At 39.5% G+C, this 17,642-nt stretch overlaps 1 protein-coding gene across 1 annotated transcript in view; it reads left to right on the top strand.

Moving 5' to 3' along the window:
* Positions 1 to 17,642, top strand: part of GK5 (glycerol kinase 5) — a 68,624-nt gene that overhangs the window by 32,279 nt on the left and 18,703 nt on the right. The window contains exons 5-9 of the mRNA XM_010378276.2: positions 1,280 to 1,411; positions 13,346 to 13,421; positions 14,631 to 14,692; positions 14,872 to 14,945; positions 15,139 to 15,199. Of these exons, the coding sequence (XP_010376578.1) occupies positions 1,280 to 1,411; positions 13,346 to 13,421; positions 14,631 to 14,692; positions 14,872 to 14,945; positions 15,139 to 15,199 (405 nt within the window). The remainder of the gene's footprint in view (positions 1 to 1,279; positions 1,412 to 13,345; positions 13,422 to 14,630; positions 14,693 to 14,871; positions 14,946 to 15,138; positions 15,200 to 17,642) is intronic.

Here is a 17,642-nt window from a genome sequence, read left to right as displayed (position 1 = left end):
TAAGTTCAACAAGAAATGGGCAATACTTCATAAGTGTTTTGTAAAACATTAGTTTCATAAGTTGAAGTGTCCGTCTACATCCCTGTAGTGTGTGGCAGGATAGGGTTTTTTTTTCCCCAGTATGTCTTAAAGACCTTAAAACTCAAAGCTTGTTTTTTGTATACCTAAGGCTGTTTGTAAATTAAAGATTTTGCTTATGTTTGATCTTTGATCATTAGATAAGTATAGGTAGTATTAAATAAAATCATACAACCGGAGTTTAAGTACTTAATGTATAGGGAAATTTCTGTCTGTGTTAGTGCTAACTTAATTTCTAATAGGAAAGAAAAAAAGCCAGTAAAAGGCCGGGCGCGGTGGCTCAAGCCTGTAATCCCAGCACTTTGGGAGGCCGAGACGGGTGGATCGCGAGGTCAGGAGATCGAGACCATCCTGGCTAACACGGCGAAACCCCGTCTCTACTAAAAAATACAAAAAACTAGCCGGGCGAGTTGGCGGGTGCCTGTAGTCCCAGCTACTTGGGAGGCTGAGGCAGGAGAATGGCGTAAACCCGGGAGGCGGAGCTTGCAGTGAGCTGAGATCCGGCCACTGCACTCCAGCCTGGGTGACAGAGCGAGACTCCGTCTCAAAAAAAAAAAAAAAAAAAAAAAAAAAAAAAAAAAAAAAAAAAGCCAGTAAAAGCTCATCCTTCATTGTCTAGTATTAAGAGTTCTCAGGTCTTTGATTCATAGAGACAGCTTGAAGCTAAGATATAAGATTATGATTAATGTGAAAATATTTGTACTATGAGCCTTCAAAATCAAAGATTAGCTGATAACGTCGTATAGATGTTATTACTATTGGAATAATAGTGAATTAATGCTATTCTACTAAATAGTATAGATTTATCTGGGAGGCCTGCAATAAACTTGAAGTGTACATATCCCACTGAAATAAGCATACTACAAATATAGCCTCCTTTCTAGATTCTCTCCCTTCACTATCATAGTTAAAAATAGGCAGAGAGGTGAAATATAGTTGTTTTTTTTAAAAAGGTTTATAATAAGTACCTGAGCATCTGGTGTTTGCTAAAATAATTCAAAGTAGATATGTTGCATTTCATATGTTAGAATACAAACTGCCTATTTAGGATAATATTGCTGTTTTTTATTAAGTGCAGAAAACACTGTTATAAGTAGTTAAATGACTTGTTACTGGGTTTGTTTGCATATATATAGAATTGATGTGGAAATTTTAAACACTATTAAATGCATTTTCCTAAAATATGTTTTTTAAAATACAGATATTTCACAGTTCTTGCCGAGTGCTTCACTTTTTCACTAGAAGTAAACGACTTTATGCAGCCAGTTTGTTCACTTTCACAACCCAGCAGACTTCTTTGAGATTGGTCTGGATTTTACAGAACCTGATTGAGGTAAGAAAATACTGTGTGTGTGTGTAAACCATATGAAGACTCCGGGGAAGAAAAAATTAAAGGAATAAAGACAGTAATTTGATTATTTGAGGAAAAATTGTCTACCACATATTGGAATGGAAGACAACGTGGCATCTTGTTTTTGTTTGTTTGTTTGTTTTGCTTTTTTTTTTTTTTTTTTGAGACAGAGTTTTGCTCTTGTTGCTCAGGGTGAAGTGCAATGGCACGATCTCAGCTCACTGCAATCTCTGGCTCCCAGGTTCAAGTGATTCTCCTGCCACAGCCTCCCAAGTACCTGGGATTACAGGTGCCCACCACCACGCCCAGCTAATTTTTTGTATTTTTTTGTAGAGACAAGGTTTCACCATGTTGGCCAGGCTGGTCACAAACTCCTGACCTCAGGTGATCCATCTGCCTCAGCCTCCCAAAGCGCTGGGATTACAGGCGTGAGCCACCATATGGATTACAGGCGTTGGCCGTATCTTTGATTTATATCAGTGGAATTCTTTTGTGTCAGACTCCTTTTGCTCAACATCATGTTTTTGACATATAGCAGTGTTGTGTGTAAATTACTTTGCTTATATTTTCATTGCTATTTGCTGTTCAATGTATGATTTTACCATAGTTTATTCTATTCAGGTACATTTGGGTTATTTCCTGTTTTTAGCTGTTAATGATTAATGCATCTCTTGGTGTACATGTAATTGCTATGTCTATACATAGGAATGGAATTTTTAGGGCATGAATGTTTATATATGTCTTCACTTTTTTTTTTTTTTTTTTTTTTTTGAGACGGAGACTCACTCTGTCACCCAGGCTGGAGTGCAATGTGCGATCTCGGCTCACTATAACTTCTGCCTCCCAGGTTCAAGCAATTCTCCTGCCTCAGCCTCCTGAATAGCTGGGATTACAGGCGCACGCCATCATGCCCAGCTAGTTTTTGTATTTTTAGTAGAGATGGGGTTTCACCGTGTTGGCCAGGCTGGTCTTGAACTCCTGACTTCGTGATCCGCCTGCCTCGGCCTCCCAAAGTGCTGGGATTACAAGCATGAGTCACCACGCCCAGCCATATATCTTTATCTTTAATGGATAATGTCAAAAACACTTTTGCAAAGTGATAATAACAATTTACACACTCTCTATCAGTATGTGATCAGAGGACTTTTTATTTCATTTACGATTGTAATTGACATTATTAGTTTTTTATATTTTAGCCATTCTAGTTGGTAAGTAATAATATCTGAGTGTGATTTTAGACTGGATAAAAAAACAAGATCTAATTATATGTTGTCTATAAGGGGCACACTTTAGATTTAAAAAATATAAAGAGGTTAAAAGTAAGTGAGTGGAAAAGATATGTAAACAGTCACTATATCATGTAAACAGTTACATATATCATGTAAACAGTCACTATAAGAAACTGGAGTGGTTATATTAACATCAGACAGTATCGATTTTAAAACAAAAATATGTTACTAGAGATAAAAAGGGAATTTTACAGTGATAAGATGGTCAATTCATTATAAATATATAACAGTTATAAACACCTAATAACAGAGGTCCACACTACATGAAGCAAAAATGGACAGAATTGAAGGGAAAAATAGACAGTCAAGCAGGATAGTTGGAGACTTCAGTGCCCCACATCCTTTTTTTTTTTTTGAGACAGAATCTCGCTCTGTCACCCAGGCTGGAGTGCAGTGGCATGATCTCGGCTCACTGCGAGCTCCAGCGCCTGGGTTCACGTCATTTTTCTGCCTCAGCCTCTCAGGTAGCTGGGACTACAGGAACCCGCCACCACGCCCGGCTAATTTATATTTAGTAGAGATGGGGTTTCACCTTGTTAGCCAGGAGGGTCTTGATCTCCTAACCTTGTGATCTACCTGCCTTGGCCTCCCAAAGTGCTGGGATTACAGGTGAGAGCCACCGTGCTTGGCCCTCACTTTCAATAATGAATAGAATAACTAGACAGAAGATTAACAAGGAAAGAGAAAGTTGATTAACAGTAACAACTAACTAGACCTAACAGACATTTATAGAAAACTCTACCCAAGAACAGAATATACATTCTCCTGAAGTGTACATGGAACTTTCTCCAGGATGGATCATAGGCTAGGCCATACCACAAGCCTCAGTAAATTTAAAGGGATTGAAATCATACGAAGTCTGTTGTCTGACCATAAAGGCTTCAAATTAAAAGTAACAGAAAAATCTTGGGAAGTTCTAAAATACATGAAGATTAAGCAACACACTTAAAAATAACCAATGGGTCCAAGAAGAAATCGTAAGAGAAAATTAAGAAATACTTTGAGATGAATGAAAATAAGATACAACATACCAAAACTTATTAGATGCAGATAAAGTACTTAGAGGGAAATTTATAGTAAGACTATATTACATGTAGAAGAGTATATTTAAAAAGAAGAAAAATATCAAGTCAATAATCTACCATTCTACCTTACGACGTGGAAAATGATGAGCAAACTAAATCCAAAACAAGCAGAAGGAAAGAAATAATTGAATTAGAGCAAAATTAATGCAATAGAGAATAGAAAAGCAGTGAAGAAAATCAATAAAACCAAAAGTTGCTTCTTTGAAAAGATTAGCTAAACTGACAAAGAGAGAAAATCCAAATAACTAAAATTATGAATTATGAATTTATGGATATTAATACCTCACAGAAATAAAAAGCATTAATAGGCAATACCATGAACAAGTACATGCCAACAAATTAGATAACCAAGATAAAATGAAAAATTTCCTAGAAATAACACAAACTACTGGAAATAACTCAAGGAGAAATAAATAATCTGAATAAATCTATAACAAGTAAAGAGATTGAAGTAATAAATAATAAATTCTCACCTAGAAAAGCCCAGAGCCAGATGGCTTTACTAGTGAATTCTACCAAAAGTTTGAAGAAGAATTAACACAGTCCTTTCACAACTTCTTCCAAAAAATAGAAAGGGAAAATAGACAATTGAATAGTAATAGTTGGAGACTTTAATACCCCATCAGTAGTGGATTATACTTCCATTATTGGAGTGAGAGATACTTCCCAGCTCTTTCTTTTAGGCCATTATTCTCTGATAACGAAATCAAAGACATCAAGAGAAAATAAACTGACAGACCAATATTCCTTATGAATACGAATGCAGAAATCCTCAACAAGGCTGGGTGTGGTGGCTCATGCCTGTAATCCCAGCACTTTGGGAGTCTAAGGCAAGAGGATTGCTTGAACCCAGAAGTTCAAGACCTGCCTGGGCAATATAGCAAGACACCATCTCTCCAAAAAAATTAAAAATTAAAAAATTAGCTGGGTATAGTAGTACACACCTGTAGTCCCAGCTACTTGGGAGACTGGCATGGGAGGATTGCTTACCCCGGAGTTTGAGACAGCAGTGATCTAGGATCACACCACCACTGCACTACAGCTTGGATGACAGAGCAAGACCCTGTCTCTGGAAAAAAACCGCACACACACACAAAACTTTAGCAAAATAAGCCAGGCGCGGTGGCTCAAGCCTGTAATCCCAGCACTTTGGGAGGCTGAGATGGGCGGATCACGAGGTCAGGAGATCGAGACCATCCTGGCTAACATGGTGAAACCCCGTCTCTACTAAAAATACAAAAAACTAGCCGGGCGAGGTGGCGGGTGCCTGTAGTCCCAGCTACTCTGGAGGCTGAGGCAGGAGAATGGCGTAAACCCGGGAGGCGGAGCTTGCAGTGAGCTGAGATCCGGCCACTGCACTCCAGCCTGGGCAACAGAGCGAGACTCCGTCTCAAAAAAAAAAAAAAAAAAAAAACTTTAGCAAAATATTAGCAAGTCAAATCCAGCAACATATAAAAAGGATTATATATCATGACTAAGTGGGATTTATCCCAAGAATACAGGATTGGTTTAGCATTCAAAAATCGATTAATACGGATCTTTTATTAAAACTGGTAAATGAAAAAAATAGAAAATTAATATACACCATATTAATAGGATAAAGGACAAAAAAAAAGATCATGTCAGTAGATGTAGAAAAAAGTGTTTGACAATATCTAGTGCCTGCTAAAATGCTCAGCATACTAGGAATAGAAGGAAAGTGCTTCAACCTGATCTGTGAAAAACTCACAGCCGACACCATACTTAATAGTCAAAGACTGAATGTTTTTCTCCTAAGTTCGGGAATAAGACAAAGATGTCCACTCTCACCACTTCTAATTAACATTGTATGAGAGGTTCTAAGCCGGGGCAGTTGAGCAAGACAACGTAATAAAAGGCAACTAGATTGGAAAGGAAGGAGTAAAACTATCTCTATGATGCAGATGACATGATCTTGTATATTGAAAACCCTAAGGAATTTCCTAAAAAAATTAGCACTAATATTATAAATGAGTGTGGTAAGGTCAGAGGGTATAAGATCAATATGCAAAAAAAAAAAAAAAAAAATTCTTTTTTGAGAAAGTCTGTCACCCAGGCTTGAGTACAGTGGCACAATAGCAGTCACTGTAGCCTCAACCTCCAGGCTGAAGAGATCCTCTTACTTCAGCCTCCTGAGTAGCTGGGACTACAGGCGCACACCACTATGCCCAGTTAAGTTTTTTTTTTTTTTTTTTTTCTGAGATGGAGTCTTACTCTGTCATCCAGTCGGGAGTGCGGTGGCATGATCTTGGCTTACTGCAGCCTCTGCCTCCCAGTCTCAAGCGATTCTCCTGCCTCAGCCTCCCAAGTAGCTGGGACTACAGGCGTGCACCACAACGCCCAGATAACTTTTGTATTTTTAGTAGAGACGGAGTTTCACCATGTTGGCCAGGCTGGTCTCGAACTCCTGATGTTAAGTGATCCGCCCACCTCGACCTCCCAAAGTGCTGGGATTACAGGTGTGAGTCATCGCGCCTGGCCCCAGTTAATTTTTAAAATTTTTGTAGAAGCAAAGTCTCACTATTTTGTCCTAGCTGCTCTTGAACTCCTGAGCTCAAGTAATCTTTCCACCCCAGCCTTCCAAACTGCTGGGAATACAGGTGTGACCTGCCGCATACAGCTAAAAATTAATCATGTTTCTATATACTAGCAATGAACAACTAGAACATGAAATTAAGAAAACAATTTCGGCTGGACACAGTGGCTCACGCCTGTAATCCCAGCACTTTGGGAGGCTGAGGCAGGTGGATCACCTGAGATCAGGATTTCGAGACCAGCCTGGCCAACATGGTGAAACCCCGTCTCTACTAAAAATTAGCCAGGCATGGCGGTGGACTCCTGTAATCCCACCTATGCGGGAGGCTGAAGCAGGAGAATTGCTTGAACTAGGGAGACAGAGGTTGCAGTGAGCCAAAATCACACCATTGCACTCCAGCCTGGGCAACAGAGCAAGATGCTGTCTCCTCCTGCCAAAAAAAGGAAACAAAGAAAACAATTTCATTTACAAAAACATCAAAAAGAATAAAATACGTATGAATAAGCTTAATTACAAAATATATACTTTGAAAAGTACAAAACATTGTTGAATACAGTTAATGAAGGCCTAAATAAATGGAAAGACATATACATGGATTGGAATATTTAATACTGTTAAGATTATAGTATTCTTCAGATTTATCTATAGGTACAACACAATTTCTACCAAAATTCCTCTTTTTTTTTTTGTAGCAGACAAGCTGATCCTAAAATTCACCTAGAAATTTGAGGAACCCAGATTAGCAAAAGAATCTTGAAAAAGGAACAGTATGGGAAAACTCACATTTCTCAGTTTCATTGTGGCTTTAATTTGCATTACTCTATTTCCTAACAAAGTTGATATCTTTTCACATACCATTTGTATATCCTTTTGTGAAGTACCTCAGTCCTTTGTTTTCTAATAAATTAATACACTTTAATTTTAGAGTTGTTTTAGGTTTACAGAAACATTTAGCAGTAAATATAGTTTCCATATCCAACAGTTTCTGCTGTTATTAGCATCTTGTATTATGGTAGTACATTTGTTACAATTAATGAACCAATATGGAAACATTATTATTAATGTAATGTATCTACCATTGCAGTACTATTATATACCATAGTTTCACTGCCCTGAAAAATCCCCTATCCTTCACCTACTCACATCTCTTTCTGAACCCTGGGTAACATTGATATTTTTATTGTCTCTACAGCTTTGTATTTTCCAGAATATCATATAGTTGGAATCATACAGTATATAGACTTTACACACTGGCTTCTTTCACTTAGCAATATGCATTTAAGGTTTCTCCACGTATTTTTGTGCCTTGATAGCTCATATCTTTTATCATCTAATAATATTCCATTGTCTGAATGTGGCACAGTTTATCCAATCACTTTTTTTTTGTTTTTTGAGACGGAGTGCAGTGGCATGATCTCGGCTCACTGCAACTTCCACCTCCCAGGTTCAAGTGATTCTCCTGCTTTAGCCTCCCAAGTAGCTGAGATTACAGGTGCCCGCCACCATGCCCAGTTGATTTTTGTGTTTTTAGTAGAGACGGGGTTTCATCATGTTGGCCAGGCTGCTCTCGAACTCCCAACCTTAAGTGATCCACCTGCTTCGGCCTCCCAAACTGCTGGAATTACAAGCATGAGCCACCGTGCCCGGCCTATCCAGTTACCTATTGAAAAACATCTTGGTTGCTTCCAGCTTTTGGCAATTATGAATAAAACTGCTATACACTTTTGTGTGCAGGGTTTTATTTGGACATAAATCTTCAACTCATTTGAGTAAATAGGTGTATGATTGTTGGATCATATGGTATGACTGCATTTAGTTTTATAAGAAACTATCAAGCTATCCTCCAAAGTAGCTGTGTCATTTTGCATTCCTGCCAACAGTTGGAGAGTTGCTCTTGCTTCATATCCTTGCCAACAGTTGATGTTGTCAGTGCTTTGGATTTTAGCTATTTTAATAGGTGTGTAGTAGTATCTTATTGTTTCAATAGGTGTGTAGTAATATTCATTGTTTACAATTCCCTAATGACATGTGATACAGAGCATATTTTCATGTGCTTATTTAGCATCGGTATATCTTGGGTGAGGTGTCTGTTCAGATCTTTTCCCAGTAAAAAAATTTTTGTTTGTTTAGAGACAGATTCTTGCTCTGTCACCCAGGCTGGGGTGCAGTGGCATGATCGTGTCTCATAGCCTCAAAACTCATGGGCTCAAGTGAGCTTCCTACCTCAGCCTCCTGAGTAACTGGGACTACAGGCGTGTGCCACTATGCCTGGCTAATGTTTTCACTATTTGTTTATTTATTTATTTGTTTAGAGACAGAGACTCACTCTGTCACCCAGGTTGAATGCCTTGGCATCATCTCGGCTCACTGCAACTTCTGCTTCCTGGGTTCAAGTGATTCTCCTGCCTCAGCCTTCCAAGTAGCTGGGATTATAGGTGGCTAATTTTTGTATTTTTAGTAGAGATGGGGTTTCACCATATTGGCCAGGCTGGTCTTGAACTTCTGACTTCAAGTGATCCACCTGCCTCGGCCTCCCAAAGTACTGGGATTACAGGTGTGAGACACGGAGCCCAGCCAAATTTTTTCACTTATAATAGAGACAGAGTGTCGCTATGTTTCCCAGGCTGGCCTCAAACTCTTGAGCTCAAGTGATCCTGCTACCTTGACCTCCCAAAGTGCTGGGCTATAGGTGCGAGCCATCGCACATAGCCCCACTTAAATTTTTTTTTAATGTGTAGACTTATTGTTAGGCAATTGATATCTTTTGTAGCTATTTTAACTAGTCCTTTAAATTATTATACTTCTTGCTGGGCGCAGTGGCTCATGCCTGTAATCCCAGCACTTTGGGAGGCCGAGGTGGGCAGATCACGAGGTCAGGAGTTCAAGACCAGTCTGGCCAATATGGTGAAACCCTGTCTCTACTAAAAATACAAAAATCAGCCGAGCCTGGTGGTGCACACCTGTAGTCCCAGCTACTCGGGAGGCTGAGGCAGAAGAATCATTTGAACCCAGGAGGTGGAGGTTGCAGTGAGCTGAGACTGTGCCACTGCACTCCAGCCTGGGCGAGAGTGCCAGACTCTGTCTCAAAAAATAAAAAAATTATTTATACTTCTTTTTGGCTGGTCTTTAGAAATACAGTTATTTTTTATGAATTGACCTTTAATCCAGTAATACTGCTGAATTCACTCAGTTATTCTAGTAACTTATCTAATAGCTTTTTTTGCAAGGGATGTTTCTGTGTGTACAGTTATGTCTTTTGCAAATGACTAGATTTTTTTTCTACTGGTTTGACACTATTTTTCTTTTTCATTGGCAAGGGCCTCCAGGATATGTTGATTAGAAGGAGTGATCATTAATTCTGTTTCTTGTTTCTGATCTTGGACCAAAGGCTTTCAACATTTCTTTACTTAGTATGAATTAGGTTTTGGGGTGCTATCCTTTGTACTTTATCAAATTAAGGAAGTTCTCTTTCTTTCCTAAGCTTGCTGACACTTTTTATTATGAGTGGGTACTGAATTTATCAAACACATTTTCTGCGCTTATTATCTAAGTTTAGTGTGTTTTATGCAAGCTACTTGGGGTTTGTAGGGCTTTTTGAATTTGTTGCTTGAGGTCTTTGTTGATTTTGAAAAATTCTCAGCTGTTATCTCTTCAGATGTAATTTCTGCTCCATTCTCCTTATCTTCTTTTTTTCTCAAAGCCCAAATATGGGCCATTGCCCTAAGACCTCAACTCTCTATGGATCTAAGGAGAGTTGTTGATTTTCAGTTTACTTTTTTTTGTGTGTGTGTGAGGATATAAGTAATGACTTCCAAGCTCTTTACGTATCAAACAGAAAATTGGAGTCCCCTCTTGTACATTTTTAAGTTTAGACCTTCTCACTAAATCCCCTGTATATCTAACCCTGTCTTACATATTTTCCATCCTTTTGTCTTTCCTTGCTTCATTCTACCCAGCCTATTCCAACCTATCTTCCAATTCTATTATTCACTCTTCAATTGTTTCTAATGTGCTGTTAAAACCCATTAAGTTCCTAATTTTTTAGTTCTATAATTTATATTTTTTCCCGTATAATTAGCATGTTTATTTTAAAGTCCATGACTGTGAATTCCAACATCTGTAGCTCCCATGGACTGTCTTTTTTTCCTGTTTTTGTTTTTCTTCCATGTTATTGTTTCTTCATATGCCTGGTTACTTATTTGTGTATATGTGTATATATGTGATCTTGATATTATATTTGTAAAATTGTGTGTAGAATTTGAGAGCCTTACCATAATGCTATCTTGCTCTAGATAACGATTTATGTTTGTTTCTTCCATTCTTCCAGTTAACAGGATTATCTCAATCCAACTTAATAATTGAGATGATTCAAATCTGACTTGTAGTTCCTATGAGAGCCTGTGTAGAGCCATTTGCAGTCATTAGCCAATGTGAGGGAGGTTGACCTTGGTCCTCCTACCTTAGGAAGCCCCAATGTCTACTCTGTGTTACCCTAGCCTCCTAGGGGCCTAGCACCTATCAGAGACCCTGGCTCATAAATATTTTTTTAATAGATGGAACACCTGTCAGGCATTGTGCTACTCACTGAAATACAGGTTAACTTTTGGCTATTAAAAAAATTATATCTGGAACAAATTTTAGAATAAAAATTTCTAAATTTAACAAGAGTTTGAAATATAATATTACTTTAAAGCACTCTATATTTAAGTGGCATAACTCTTGAATGGAATCTTAAAGTACTTGTATTATAAATAACCCATAAATGACCTCGTTTTTGGAGCTCATGTCATTTGTTTTCATTTTACTGATCCTTTCTACTATTAAAGTATAATTTATCTTTAAATGTTTCCATTTGCTTTTCTTTTTATTTCAGTTATTTACTTACTTAAGCATTTTTTGGAACATCTGCTATTTGCTGGGAACCCTCCTACGTGTTGGGGTTACGAATATAAATGCAATCTTGTCCCTGCCCTTAAAGAGCTAAAGGTCTAGTAGAGAGGCAGTAATGGTGTGAGATGATGGCTAAACAGAAGCTATCCATAGGATGCTACAGACTGAGTTAGAAGGAGTGTGGGAGTGGGCCAGGCTTGGACAAAGCCAGGAAATTCTGGTCTTGAAGGACACATAAGAGTTATAGAGGTGATAAACTTTTTTTCAAGAAATTGTTTTTCAGTTTGTTAATAACACCCTAATAGGCATTTCAGTTTCTCTACTAGCTATTATAGTTTAAAGAGGTGTTGACGCTTCTGTTTCCCTTGGCATGCTTTATGCCAAGAATTGTCCTGTTAGTAATATTTTAGGCTTTGAGGGGCATAAGGTTTTTGTCACAACCACTCTGCCATGAAAGCAGCCGTAGGTAACAATTGAGCATAGCTGTGTTCCAATAAGACTTTATTTATGGACACTGAAATTTGAGTTTCATATAATTTTCATGTGTCACAAAATATTCTCCTTTTGTCTTTTTAACCATTAAAAATTATGAAAACCATTTTTAATTTGCTGTACAAAAACAGAGAATAGGCTGAATTTGGCTTGTGGGCCGTAGTATACCATCCCAGCTTTGGGCTTTTTTTTTTTTTTTTGAGACGGAGTCTCGCTCTGTCGCCCAGGCTGGAGTGCAGTCATGTGATCTCATCTCACTGCAGGCTCCACCTCCTGGGTTCATGCCATTCTCCAGCCTCAGCCTCCCAAGTAGCTGGGACTACAGGCGCCCACCACCATGCCCAGCTAATTTTTTTTTTTTGTATTTTTTAGTAGAGATGGGGTTTCACCGTGTTAGCCAGAATGGTCTCGATCTCCTGACCTCATGATCTGCCCACCTTGGCCTCCCAAAGTGCTGGGATTACAGGTGTAAGCCACCGTGCCCAGCCAGTTTTTGCATTTTTAGTAGAGATGGGGTTTCACCATGTTGGCCAGGCTGGTCTCGAACTCCTGACCTTAGGTGATCCACCTGCCTCAGCCTCCCAAAGTACTGGAATTACAGGTGTGAGCCACCGCACCTAGCCGACTAGTGTATGTTTAAACTAAAAATGTATATGCTTTTTTTTTTTAAAAAAAAACAAAAACACAAAAGTAACTAACACATGCTTGGTATAAAACTAAAACCTTTCAGAAATATTATATAGAAAATGAAAATCTGGCCGGGCGCGGTGGCTCAAGCCTGTAATCCCAGCACTTTGGGAGGCCGAGACGGGCGGATCACGAGGTCAGGAGATGGAGACCATCCTGGCTAACATGGTGAAACCCCGTCTCTACTAAAGAAATACAAAAACTTAGCCGGGCGATGTGGCGGGCGCCTGTAGTCCCAGCTACTTGGGAGGCTGAGGCGAGAGAATGGCGTAAACCCGGGAGGAGGAACTTGCAGTGAGCTGAGATCCGGCCACTGCACTCCAGCCTGGGAGACAGAGCAAGACTCCGTCTCAAAAAAAAAAAAATAAAGGCCGGGCGCGGTGGCTCAAGCCTGTAATCCCAGCACTTTGGGAGGCCGAGACGGGCGGATCACGAGGTCAGGAGATCGAGACCATCCTGGCTAACACGGTGAAACCCCGTCTCTACTAAAAATACAAAAAAAACTAGCCGGGCGAAGTGGCGGGCGCCTGTAGTCCCAGCTACTCGGGAGGCTGAGGCAGGAGAATGGCGTAAACCCGGGAGGCGGAGCTTGCAGTGAGCTGAGATCCGGCCACTGCATTCCAGCCCCGGCGACAGAGTGAGACTCTGCCTCAAAAAAAAAAAAAAAATAAATAAAAATAAAAATAAAAATAAAAATAAAAAAACAAAGAAAATGAAAATCTTCCCTCTCTCCCCCGGCCAGATCTCATTCCCTGTATAATAATCACTTAGAACCATTTGGAATATGTTCTAGAAATTTTTTCTGTGTACATATTACTTTTTATAAAAATGGGTTTATATTGTATCACTGATCTGCATTTAATCATGCACTTAGTAATTTGGCCTTTTTGAATCGATTTTGTGCTGTTGTGTTTTCAAGGTGCAAAAGGCAGTTGAAGAAGAAAATTGCTGCTTTGGAACTGTTGATACCTGGTTGTTGTATAAGCTCACAAAAGGTAAAGATGACCTGGAAGATCTATTTTAAGTAACTGAAATTTGATCAAGAGAAATGATTTGCCTGAAAAAAGTAGAAGTTACTTTTTTTTTTTTTTTTTTGAGCTAGGGCCTCGCTCTGTCAACCAGGCTGGAGTGCAATGGTGTAATTATGGCTCATTGCAGCCCCAGCTTCCTGGGCTCAGGCGATCCTCCCGCTTCAGCCCCCTGAGTGGCTGGGACTATTGGTATGTGCCACCATGCCTGGCTAATTTTTTGCGTTTTTAGTAGAGACAGGGTTTTGCCATGTTGCCCAGGCTGGAGTGCAGTGGCGCGATCTCAGCTCACTGCAAGCTCCGCCTCCTGGGTTTACGCCATTCTCCTGCCTCAGCCTCCGGAGTATCTGGGACTACAGGCACCCGCCACCTCGCCCGGCTAGTTTTTTGTATTTTTTTAGTAGAGACGGGGTTTCACCGGGTTAGCCGGGATAGTCTCAATCTCCTGACCTCGTGATCCACCCGCCTCGACCTCCCAAAGTGCTGGGATTACAGGCTTGAGCCACCGCGCCCGGCTGGGAACAGTCTTAATTTCAAGAATGATAAGACAAGTTCAGTCACAAATCTGCCATTTTGCTAGTGGGTATAACTATGGGTGACATTAACATCTTTGAGCCTCTTTGTTATCTTTAAACTGGGGGATCATAAAGTGACAACATGTATGTAAGTACTTTTGCACAACTATAAAAGTTCATAATATTAAGTGGGAAATTGCTTTTGGAGACTTCACATTGAAAATACACGTTTTGGGCCGGGTGCGGTGGCTCACGCCTGTAATCCCAGTACTTTGGGAGACCAAGGCGGGCGGATCACTTGAGGTTGGGAGTTCGAGACCAGCCTGACCAACATGGAGAAACCCCATCTCTACTAAAAAATATAAAATTAGCCGGGCGTGGTGGCACATGCCTCTAATCCCAGCTACTTGGGAGGCTAAGGCAGGAGGATCACTTGAACCTGGGAGGCAGAGGTTGCGGTGAGCTGAGATCACACCATTGTATTCCAGCCGGGGCAACAAGTGAAACCCTATCTCAAAAAAAAAAAAAAAGAAAGAAAGAAAGAAAGAAAATACACATTTTGGAATGAATTTGAGGGTAGACAAAGGTCTATATTATACACTATGGATAGGTGTTGATTTATAGTATCTGATAATAAATGTATTTTTCCAATTACATTTAGGTTCTGTATATGCCACAGATTTTTCAAATGCTAGTACAACTGGACTTTTCGACCCATATAAGGTACATTTTTTTTTTCTTATTTTTGAATCATACATTTTTGTGTAATATAGATTTAAATTTTTAAAATGAGTTTATTTTTAATTGATAAATATATCATGTACAACATGATTTTTTGGTATATGTTTAGAGGTTTGATATATGTAAATATGCATATTCTGATGGTATGTTTTTATGCTCAGATGTGTTGGAGTGGGATAATTACCTCTCTAATTTCGATACCACTTTCTCTCCTACCTCCCGTGAGGGACACAAGGTAATAATAAACATCAGACATGGTAACTAGCACAATGGTTCTTGAATTCATTTTGTGTTGTGGGGAAAAGCATTTTATTACATGTTTGAAGGACTTGTGTGTTTGTTATGTAACTTTTTGGCTTATGCAAAAAAACAATTTGCTGAGTTTTAAAACTAATATAAACTAACTTTTTAATGAATTTTATTTGAAGCCACAATTTTGGATCAGTGGATGAAGAGATATTTGGTGTGCCTATACCAATAGTTGCCTTGGTAAGTAGGAAACTTGAGGGATTCCCTTTGTATAGTATAAACTAGAGTAATATGTATGAATAATTGGGACTGGCTTTAAGGGAAACAGAATGTCTTTGGCAGAGTAAAGATTAAAGTTTTTTTTTTTTCTTTTTAAGTTAAAGGTGCCTGGATATGACTAGAGTATCTGCTATATTTTTGGGAAGGGGACCATTGAGCCAGTATTCTATCATGGAAGTACTTTGTAACCTTTTCTGACTTGCCTGTATATTGTTTATCAGAAAATTTAAGTTTTTTAAAAGATTTTTAAAATTATGAGTAGTATTTAGTATTTAGTTTACATTTGGTACAAAACACAGTGATGGAGCGAGTATTTATGTTCTGTTTGATAAAGTGTAACCACAAACAGTATTAGGGCAACTTAAACTAATAGAGAAAGTTGTGTGTACATTTAATAAAGTCCTTAGCCAGCGTCTACCAGTAAATAAGTTTGTAGAAGAATGAAATATTTGCCATTTTTGATTTTTTATTTTTATTTTTTTTTGAGACAGGGTCTCACTCTGTCACTCAGGCTGGAGTGCAGTGGTATAATCACGGCTCACTGCAGCCTTGGCTTCCTGGGCTCAGGTGATTCTTCCACCCCAGCCTCCAAGTAGCCGGGACCACAGGTGTGTGCCACAACGCCTAGCTAATTTTTTGTATTTTTGGTAGACATAGGATTTTGCTGCGTTCCCCCAGCTGGTCTCGAACTCCTAGACTGGGGCCTTCCGTCGCCTTTGCCTCCCCAAGTGCTCGGACTACAGGTATGAGCCACTGTGCCAAGCCTGTTTTTGATTTTTAAGAGTCCTTTCACGTTGCCTTTGATTTCCTGTGGCAGCTTAAGCAGGAGGTATAGACCACCTGTTGCAAGATGGGCAGTCTCCATAGTAGCTGGGGGAGCAACTGAGGGAAAGTGAATTTAATTTCCAAGTTACAAATTCATTATCATTTAGAGAGGATCGATCTTATTCAATCTAGGCATAGGTGCAGGGTATTAAGGTATGGCTGGAAGAATTACCAATTAGTGACAGAGGGTTCTTTAAATGAACTGTTGTTGTTGTTGTTGTTGTTGAGACGGAGTTTCACTCTTGTCTCCTAGACTGGAGTGCAGTGGCATGATCTCACCAATGGCTCACTGCGACCTCCGCCTCTCGGGTTCAAGCAACTCTTCTGCCTCAGCCTCCTGAGTAGTTAGGACTATAGGTGTGTACCACCATGCTCAGCTAATTTTTGTATTTTTCCTAGAGATGGGGTTTCACCATGTTGGCCAGGCTGGTCTCGAACTTCTGACCTCAGGTCTCCCAAAGTGTCGGAATTATAGGCATGAGCCACCAGGCCCAGCCTTTAGATGAGTTTTGATCCTTAAAATGTTGCTGTTTGTATATCTGCATTTGACTATATTAACAAAATGTTACAATTTTTATTTTAACAAAAATGCAGGGTTGAGAAATAGATGGTTTTTACTTATATCTATTTATATCAAAACATTTACCTATGTTTTATATTGTTTAATAAAATAGATTTGTGAGGGTTAGTTATTTTGACTAATGAATGAAACAAATGTAAGTTGAAAATGAAAAAATCTTAGTTGTTTTTTTGGGTATCATTTTTATTCTTACCTTCATTTCTAAGATTATTCATAGGTACTTAAAAGTCTTGAAGTAGGTTACCCATTAAAAATTCCTAAGGCAGGCTGGGCACGGTGGCTCATGATTGTAATCCCAACATTCTGGGAGACCAATCTGAGAGGATCGCTTTAGGCCAGGAGTTTGAGACTAGCCTGGGTAATATAGTGAAACCCCATCTCTACAAAAAAAATTTAAAAGAATTGTCTAGGCATGGTGGCTCATGCCTGCAGTCCCAGCACTTTGGGAGGCTGAGGCAGGTGGATCACGAGATCAAGAGATCGAGACCATCTGGCCAACATGGTGAAACCGTCTCTCTACGAAAAATACAAAAATTAGCTTGATGTGGTGGCATGCACCTGTAGTCCCAGTTACTTGGGAGGCTGAGGCAGGAGAATTGCTTGAACCCAGGAGCTGGAGGTTGCAGTGAGCCGAGATCGTGCCACTGCACACCAGCCTGGCGACAGAGCGAGACTCCATCTCAATCAAAAAGAATTAGCTGGGTGTGGTGGTGTGCACCTGTAGTCCTAGCTGCCTTGTAGTTCTAGCTACTTGGGAGGCTGAGGTAGGAGGATCACGTGAGTCCAGAAGTTTGAGGCTGCAGTGAGCTATGATCTCACTGCACTCTAGCCTGGGTGACAGAGCAAGACCCTGTCTCTGAAAAACAAAACAACAAAAACAAAATAAAAACAATTCCTGAGGCATGTTAGTTATCTGCAGAGTATTAGTCCTAGGGAGACTCCCATCCTGTGGTTGTTGCCCCCTATTCTCTTTGGGATTTTTTTTTTTTTTTTTTATTT

This window comes from Rhinopithecus roxellana, chromosome 1 (assembly GCF_007565055.1).
Source record: "Rhinopithecus roxellana isolate Shanxi Qingling chromosome 1, ASM756505v1, whole genome shotgun sequence".
NCBI lineage: Eukaryota > Metazoa > Chordata > Mammalia > Primates > Cercopithecidae > Rhinopithecus > Rhinopithecus roxellana.
This window is presented reverse-complemented; position numbering and strand designations above follow the sequence as displayed.